The sequence below is a fragment of the Monodon monoceros genome, unplaced genomic scaffold, assembly GCF_005190385.1.
Source record: "Monodon monoceros isolate NGI ecotype Baffin Bay Population unplaced genomic scaffold, NGI_Narwhal_1 Super_Scaffold_22, whole genome shotgun sequence".
NCBI classification, from domain to species: domain Eukaryota; kingdom Metazoa; phylum Chordata; class Mammalia; order Artiodactyla; family Monodontidae; genus Monodon; species Monodon monoceros.
Genome location: NW_021703779.1, coordinates 60,574,029 through 60,583,348, shown reverse-complemented (window position 1 = coordinate 60,583,348; position 9,320 = coordinate 60,574,029). Strand labels below are relative to the sequence as shown.

Genomic DNA, 9,320 nt, shown 5'->3' with positions numbered 1-9,320 from the left:
CTGTTAGGTGGCAAAGGTGAATTAAGCAGGCTCTTTCATGGAGATACTCACAGTCTAGTGCAGGATAGACGAGGAGTTTGAACTGAGGGGTCTGGGACAGACGAATGTGGGATTCACCCTTCCTGAGGGGACCCGGGGCTCACAGAGCCAGAGGGACCTGAGCTGTATGCATCTCCAAGGCTGACAAGTGGGATTAGGTGCCCAGGAAGGGGGTTGAGCTATTCATGGCAGTTCCAAGCTGAGGGATCATCAGGTCCACAGGCAGGAGGCTTGAAAGAGGTGGCTTTGTCAGACAGAGCAGTAATACCTTGGAGTGACTTAAGCTTTGAGGTTTGGGATAGGGTAAGGGAGCAATGGGTGTCTGGGTGCAGGAGGCAGGAGGTGACGGGCAGAGGGACCTGAGGGGCTAGGCAGGAGGCCCAAGGGCAGTTTCAAAGTAGGGAAATCACAGGATCGGATCTAAGTTTTAGTTAGATAACTGGATGGTCTCTAATGTTCCCTCTCGTCCCTGAGACTTTATGGTAAGTGCTAAATGCGTTGTACAGAAATCGAGGGGCAGAGTTCAAGCAGAGATCCTACCCTCCCACCCCTTACACTCCACCCCCTCGGTAATCTGCAGAGAAGGGAGAGAAAAAAATATTGATTCTTCCCAATTTACAGTATGGGCAGGTTGACTGGCTTGAAGGAACTTGGAAGAAGAAGCAGACAAGATATATGTTTAAGAAATAATATTAGATATTCATTTCAATGTATTCTTTTTCAAATTTTATTTATTTATTTGAAGTATAGTAGATTTACAAAATTGTGTTAGTTTCTGGAGTACAGCAAAGTGATTCAGATATATATATATATACACATATATATGTATATGTATATATATATATATATATATATATATATTCCTTTTCAGATTCTTTTCCGTTACAGTTTGTTACAAGATATTGAACTTAGTTCCCTGTGCTATACAGTAGGACCTTATTCATGTCAATGTATTCTATTGATTATATGATCATGTATATGTGGACCTTAAGTAGCCTCACTTTGCCCTCTCCTTAAAGACAGGGAGCTTGTCTAGCTCATCTTTGTTTGTCCAGCACCTCACACAGAATCAGGCGCCCCAGAGGCGCTCGGGAAACACTGGACGGGGGAGGGCGGAAAGGGAGGGAGGAATTCGCCCTTGGGAGACACCCCTTTTTCGGCAGCTGTTCCCAAGCCCCGGACCTCTGACCTCCCACCAGCAGGTGGCAAGATAGCGTCCCCACGCGCCGTGAAAAGGCGGAGCTAGGCGGAGCTGGGCGGAGCGTCCGAAGCCCCGGCGCGCGCAGCCGTGCACCCTCTTTTCTCTGCGCTCCGGAAGTAGGTGGGCCTCTTTCCGTGCCTAGCGCAGCCATGGTAAGGCAGCTTCTTTGCGAGCTCTTGGGACTCATCAGCCTCCATCCTCCAAGGGCTGGGGCTACCAGGGGCTGGTCAGGCGGAGGCGAAGGGAGAGCGATTGGTGGGGTGGGCCCAGGGGTGCTCGAGGGCTAGGGCGAACACCGGCTGTTGGCGATGGGTGGTTGGGGGATGATCGGTTCGGCTGGCGGGAAGGCCTCGGTCTCCCGGCCGGCCACACCCGATCACGCATCATGCGGCCCTGGGAGGAGCGTCTTGCTTACCAAGCTGGAGCCCCGGGTGGGCCCAGAGGACAGACGTCGGGCCCGGGGAGGGTGGAGAGTTTTTCCGTCGTGTTTTTGGCACGGCCTGACTTTACGTAGTGTGGCCAGTAAGCCTCTGTATACGGCATTAAAAAGGTTTCCTTCTGCATTTTAAGGTGAAAAGTGATCTCACCTTTAGAGTTTGAGTAAGCCACTGTTGGCACGTGGTTGTGCTGAGGTCAGATTAAGTCTCGCATCTAACACTTTAAAACCTGACATATTTCGAGAAATTGTCCGTTGGATAAGTAGAAGCACAGATTCTGGTCAGTTTCTGTTGCTGGCTGGCTGTGTGCCAGGAGGTCCAACCCCCTGGCTATTTCACCAGCATAATGTCCTAGTAAAAACAGCCTCTAGAAGCATATGCACTTTTAAGTGGTAACATAAATAATTGGAAAAATTGTTCTGAAAGACAGTTAACGTTCTCTGTACAGTGAGAAGGCTGGTTGCAGTTTGTGAAACCTACAGTATTTTGCTGTATACTATGTATACATTTGCTTCTCTGCCTTTAATCACGGCCCTGTGCTTTTTACATTGTCCACATTTTGCTGAAGAGGAAACAGATGCTGGTCTTTAGAGAATAGTTGTAGCTGTGTAAACTGTTCTTGAAAAGACCTGAAACTGTTTAACAGTATTAAAATCGAAAACTCCTTCAGGCTCGTGGTCCCAAGAAGCACCTGAAGCGCGTAGCAGCTCCAAAGCATTGGATGCTGGATAAACTGACTGGTGTGTTTGTAAGTATCATTATATTGTAAGCATGTTTCTTGTGTTGTAAGTATCTTAAGGGACGTGTCTTTTACAGTTTTATCCAGATATGATTGATGTATTTAAGGGACACACTCTATACTGCTCCTTTATGTGTCAGGCATCCCTGATTACTGTATCCTGAGTTACTCTCTTCTTAAGGGCCCTGTGTTATCTAGCTGTGCCCCACCTCTTACCTAATAATTCTGTGCCTCATTTCTTCCACATACCACATGTATGCAGGACCTCAAATGTTCTTAACAGGCCTGGTCCTCTGAAAGGAAAATGCTGTAAAACTTTAAAGGTCTGGAATAGTTTTGCACACTTTGAATACCTCTTGTTTACCCCAATTGGGGGGGGCGGGTGATAGTCTGGTGAATCTCAGGACTTGAGGGGTAGTTTGAGTGAATCCCACCAATAGTTTAAGATAACTTTTTTTTTTCCTGCACTGTGTCTTCGTGGCTGTGCGTGGGCTTTTTCTAGTTGCAGCGAGCGGGGACTACTCTTGGTTGCAGTGCGTGGGCCCAATAGTTGTGGCTCGCGGGCTCCAGGGCACAGGCCCAGCAGCTGTGGTGCACGGGCCCAGTTGCTCCATGGCACATGGGATCCTCCCAGACCAGGGCTCGAACCCATGTCCCCCTCATTGGCAGGCAGACTCTCAACCACTGCGCCACCAGGGAAGCCCTAAGATAACTTTTAAAATCATTTTACAGGCTCCTCGTCCATCTACCGGTCCTCACAAGCTGAGGGAATGTCTCCCCCTAATTATTTTCCTAAGGAACAGACTTAAATATGCCCTAACAGGAGATGAAGTAAAGAAGATCTGCATGCAGCGTTTCATTAAGATTGATGGCAAGGTCCGCACTGATATAACCTACCCTGCTGGTTTTATGGGTAAGTGGTTAATGGTGGGCACTTGGTGCTCCTTGATTTTTTTTTTCCTTGGTTTTTTTTTTATCTCCCTCTCTAAAGTGGTGGGCTTTTTCAGTCTCAGAAATAAAGCATGACTTTCCCTCTCAAGAGTTTTACTTCCATATTGTAGGGCTGCAAATCATAAATCATTTCTCAAAACCAAATTTCAATTCACTTCAGATTTTACGGGTCATAAAAACAGGATTTTGAAACATAAAAGATTAGCTAGCCATCATTGATGTTAGGAATCCTTGTTAATATTCGAAATGGGAAGCATACGGGTTTTTTTTTCCCTTATAGTGTGGTTATTGTTCAGCATGGGGTTACTGGGGGTCACTATAGTAACCTTAGTTATTACCATTTGTTATCAGATGTCATCAGCATTGACAAGACTGGAGAGAATTTTCGTCTGATCTATGACACCAAGGGTCGCTTTGCTGTTCATCGTATTACACCTGAGGAGGCCAAGGTGAGTGTTGCAAGCAGGCTGGGCCTTCGTTTAGTAAAAGTACTTGATTCTAAGTTATTATTAAGTACATGGACTGATCCATTGTGGTGAGGTAGGTAGATTAGAATTACTCATAATCTTATACCTGGAAACAGCCAGTCAAGTTAACATCCTCAACAGAGTGCCTTTTTTTTTTTTTTTTTTGCGGTACGCGGGCCTCTCACTGTTGTGGCCTCTCCCGTTGCGGAGCGCAGGCTCAGCGGCCATGGCTCACGGGCCCAGCTGCTCTGCGGCATGTGGGATCTTCCCGGACGGGGACATGAACCCGTGTCCCCTGCATCGGCAGGCGGACTCTCAACCATTACGCCACCAGGGAAACCCCAACAGAGTGCTTTTTATGGCAGAAATGAATTCTAGCTGAGCAGTGACTTCTGCTTGCCTTTTTTTGAGGCAAGGAGAGTGATTCCTAGGAACGTTTGAGTATCTGAAGTATGGGTCCTTTAAGGATAAAGGGCCAGAAAACCAATATCTAGTTCAATCCTACTGGCCCTTTGTCTAGCTTTTACTCTGGGGAGGGGAAAGGTATTAGTGGAGGGGACCAATAACCCTCGGGGCACTAGTTTGAGGTAACTCAAAAAAGGTTACAGACATTGATTATTTAATCCAGTTTGTTGTGATGGTTTTATGCAAAAGTTCATGGCTTCTTGAATTATTGGCTGTAAGTGAAGGTTAATTCAATTGGATGAATCAGCTAATTTCCTTAGCTACCTTGTTACCAGCGGGCTGGAGGGCACGTCCATTGGCATCAAGGTGATTTGATTTACTTAAAAGATGTCTTGGAGTGAAATGCTTTGTGAAATTGTTGATTAGATGAACTGGTAATACAATTGCAGTTTGTGAGACAAAACTCAATTGTGATGTAGAGGGAGCCATTAAGAGGCACTTGTTAGCTGTCTGGGTGAGTTGGAGGGAAGAATTCGGAAGCCCCTTGAGACTTAAACGGCCTGGGGAAGGGGAGGTGATTTGCATTGGAGCGGGGAGGAAATGGTGGTGATCATCCCTCCACCTGGGAGTTTGAGGTTGTGAGGCCTTAAGTGCTTTGAACTTTTAACCTTGGGGGTGATGCAGTACTATAGAGGAAATACATAATAAGAAATAGGAAGGCTAGCCTAGAAGGGGGCAGTGTGCAAGATGAATTTATGGGGGAGTGGGAAGAAAAGTCAGGGACCCCATTATTCAGCTGCAGCTAAGGAAACAGGCTGTTCTGTGTGGGGGCTGGTACCTTCAGCTGCTGGTTGCACCTTTAAGCTGGTGATTTGTGGCTTTGAAAGAACTGTGCTCTGGAGCATAGTGCATGTGAGCTAGACTAATGTGGGTAACCCATGTGTTTCAGTATAAGTTATGCAAAGTGAGAAAGATCTTTGTGGGGACAAAAGGAATCCCTCATCTGGTGACCCATGATGCTCGCACCATCCGCTACCCTGATCCCCTCATCAAGGTGAATGACACCATCCAGATTGATTTGGAGACTGGCAAGATTACTGATTTCATCAAATTTGACACTGGTAAGCAGGCTGTGCTACATAAGCATTCTCTTTAAAGGCCAGACATAAGAGCTGTTCTTTACTTTTATTTTTAAGTTAATTTAATCAAGCCCTATAACTTGTGCAGGGCCTGGGTACAGGGTTTTGTTTGGCGTTTTGGGGGCTCGAGGTGATTCTGATGTGTGCCTAGTTAGCAACAAAAGCTAGATGTCTTTTGTTGATGTAGTAACGGATTGGGAAGGAGGCAACTCTTAGTTTTAAGAAATGTTCAGAGAATCTGTAAACCCTTACGGTGTCTCATTTCGGCATGGCTTTGTGGTGGCAATGAGGGTTAGAGAGAGGAATATGTTCTGAATTGTGGGGAGGGAAGTCAGCTAAGAATGTTTTCAGTGGGGAGTTGTGAGAAGCTGAGAACAGGTAACTGCTCCAATGCCCAGGTGTATGGTATTTTTACCTCAGGGATCCAAGTGCTTAGAATATTCTGTGTGGCAGAGATGAGGTCTTGTATAACATGTTCTCAGGTCTGCTCCAGATCTCAAAAGCCTCCCCATCCATGGAAGTGGCTTGAGGGCTGGGCAGGGAAGTCTAACAAAGCAGAACAAACTTAATTGAGATAACAGCCTTTTGTAATGCTGTCATCATCCCCCATATCTGTTCACAACAGTAGCAGAGAATTGTGCCTTGGAGGAACAGCAGTAGTCCAGGCAAGACATGGTAAGGACCTAGTGAGGTGGGTGCAGTGGAGTTTATTACATTTATTAGCTGTACAGGAAGGATAGGGGAAATCTTAAAAGAGGGCCCTGAGAGTTCTAGCTTGGGTAACAGATCCATGGAAGTGAATTCAACTGGGAAAAAAAGATTAACTTTGTTGCAGACCTGTCTCTCATTCACTACACAAGGCACGGTTCCTTGCTCTGAGCAGATTGTCTGTTCCTTCCTGCCTAGGTAACCTGTGCATGGTGACTGGAGGTGCTAACCTGGGAAGAATTGGTGTGATCACTAACCGGGAGAGGCATCCTGGTTCTTTTGATGTAGTTCATGTGAAAGATGCCAACGGCAATAGCTTTGCCACCCGGCTCTCCAACATTTTCGTTATTGGCAAAGTAAGTCTGGGTCTCTCTGTCTTCTGCCTAGTCCAGAGAAACCTGTACAATGCAGGCACTGGCTGGGATTGCAGTGCCTGGCTCCTGCTGGCTCTGCTGAACCTAGTGTAAAGCCTCCTCTGGGATAGGGCTCACAACAGGGCTGAGGCAGATCTGTGCGTTTTCAGTGTCAGAGAATCAGCGGCGGACCAGTTCACACCTGGGTTGGTGGAAAGTGCCAGTAATGGGATGAATATGCCTTATAGTTAGGTTCTTTAATTTGTGCCTGTGTTGGGGCGGGGGGGGTGCTTTTTGGAACTGATGCTTGGCCTTGGGCACTATTTCAGTACTTCTGAGACTAATTATGAAGGGCATTGTAGTTTGCATCTACAGATACAGGCAACAAGTTTAAAGTGGGTATTTCTGATAAACCAGCATCAAAGTGTCTTAAGACTGCCTGACTGTTGCTGAGTGTTTTCACAGACAGGCTTCTCTTTTCCTCTAGATGAGAAGACAAATGTAGCATGTGCCAACCTGTTGATGGTGTGTAGCAAGTTTTGATTCTCCTTGTTTTCTCCTCCAGGGCAACAAACCATGGATCTCTCTTCCTCGTGGAAAGGGTATCCGCCTTACCATTGCTGAGGAGAGAGACAAGAGACTGGCAGCCAAACAGAGCAGTGGATAAAATGATCTCTAAGTGATGTGATTGGGAAAGTCTGTACTTAGAAATAATGCTACATAATTAAAAGCCTTTTTAGTGTTTGTTGTGGTTTGGGTTTGGGTTTGTTCGTTTCCTTTGATTTACATTTTCTTTTCTACTTTATAACATGAAAAGTAGATTGAATTTTCAGGCAGGCTTGGGCATTCTGGGATGTGAATCTGTGACTCCTATAGGCCGGGCCTGGGTGGTGGTGGGAGGGAGAACACATCAAACTTGGCAAAGAAGGAGCAGCAAGTAACTGAAGAATAGAGAGCCAGGGAAGCCCATAAGGCCAAGCTCCCTTACTTGGCTGGGACCTCATTTACCCTGTTCTCTTAGCCTTTTTTAAAGAAATGATTGCCCTCTTTGGTCTTCATTGCACTACCCATACACAAGCCTGGCTCATCTGTTTTTCCCACGTCTGTGTCCAGCTTTGGATACAGATCAGTATAGAGTTATGGGCTCTTGATGTTGCAAAGCAATGCACTTGCTTGGACTTAGTCCTCTATCATTCTCCAGCTGCCACAGCATTCAGTCCTCAGTTCCATTCCTTAGGACTGCAAAACCATGTTTGCTTACCAGTCTCAAGAAGAGGTGCCCCTGATGCAAAGGGCCAGCTGTTTAGATCTGTTCCTCATTTTAAGCCCTGGGTCTCTTACAACAGTGTCAGTTACCCTGCAGTGTGATAACAACCAGCCCTCCTTCCTGTTACCCTACAATGTGCGTCTTCCAGCTGAGAACAAAAACCACCTTGGCCTCCTATATCAGGGCTTTTCAATCTTCATACTATTGGGCCAGATAACTTGTGGGTGGCTGCCCTGTGTATTGTGGGATGTTGAACAGCATCTCTGGCCTCTACCCACCAGACGTTAACAGCATGCCCTTCTGTTCTTCCCTGTTGTGATAACCAGAAACTGACTTGAGCCATAGCCAGATCCCCCATGGGAGCAAAATTGCCCTGTGTTAAGAACCACTGCCCTCTAAGATCTCACCATCACCTTCATTTAACATCTTATTGCAGACCACTTAATCTCCCTTGCCCCTCATGGCAGGATTTGGAGTGAAAAACAGTTGTTTTGGACGTCTTCCTCCATCGGAGGCATGATGAACCTGTGAAATCATTGCATATTTAACTGGGCATGTCTAATGGTCATCTCTGGTGCCCAGGCCTGTGGTCCAGTGGATGAGGAAGCCTGTTGAGCTGTGGCTTGGGACAGCATCTCCACTCCTGGCTGCGTCCTGGGCTTGGAGTCAAGCAGTGGAATACTGGTCTTGCCAAAGAACTGAGCAACATACAAACTAGTCAGCAAAAGTAGGATGCATGCCCAGGTGTCTCCCAAGCCCAGGTTTGACCCCACAGGGCATCTCTGCCTTCCATATTGCAGACTAAAGCACAATTGGCTGGGGCCACAGGACTGCTGCTTAAGCAGGAGAAAGGGAATTTCTGCAGAACTGGGTCCAGCCAAATCCAGTGGGAGAGGGGTGCGGAAGTGCCAGACACGTTATTTCAGCCTAATTCTCTTGCCAGGAGTGGAGCTTATCCAGAAAGGTAGTTACGATGAGGGGCCGGATCAGAAGTAATCTTTATGGTGCCCCTTGAGAAACAGGGAAGACTGAAAGGCTAGAGGGCAGGGGTCACTGAATGCTGGTGGATTCTTTTGCACTTTCTAGGTTTGTCCTGAGTCTTAGCAGATGATGTAAATGATTTGAATTTTAGCTAAGGAACCAAAGCAAATATGGGGGATGAAAGGCCTCCAAGTTGGTTCTTTCCACAAGTGCAGTGGTTTCCTAGATGCTGATTGGCCAGCCATCTTTTCCAAATGCGGAATTGGTGTATTTGGCTGCATTCTCTTCACATCACCAGAATTTTTTAAACATTTTAAGTTTATTTTGGTTATTTCTTAAGCTAGCATGGGGATTTTTTTTTTTAAGGAACTAGTCCCAATGTGGGGGAAGATTTCCATCCTCATACCAAGTTGTATCGGTGGACTTAGCGAAAGCAGCCTGTATCATTAGAATGAGCTACAGTTTCCAAATATATGGCTTGAGTCTTTGTAGGCTTAAGAAGGCTTCCAATATGATTCATAAAATCTTAGAGCTAGAGGGAATCTTAGAGATCATCTCAGCAGAAAGGCAGACAAATGGTCCCAAGATAAAACTGACTGAAGCAAGCAGAACTTTATTGGGTTTGGTTTACTT

General features: G+C 46.3%; 1 protein-coding gene across 1 annotated transcript; it reads left to right on the top strand.

The window, feature by feature from the left end:
- Positions 1–1,318: 1,318 nt before the first annotated feature.
- Positions 1,319–7,183, top strand: RPS4X (ribosomal protein S4 X-linked). The gene is made up of 7 exons (XM_029241318.1): positions 1,319–1,392; positions 2,348–2,425; positions 3,149–3,329; positions 3,719–3,816; positions 5,189–5,360; positions 6,285–6,442; positions 7,005–7,183. The coding sequence occupies exons 1-7, from the start codon at positions 1,390–1,392 to the stop codon at positions 7,104–7,106; spliced, it is 792 nt and encodes a 263-aa protein (XP_029097151.1). The 5' UTR covers positions 1,319–1,389; the 3' UTR covers positions 7,107–7,183.
- The last annotated feature ends 2,137 nt before the right edge of the window (positions 7,184–9,320 follow it).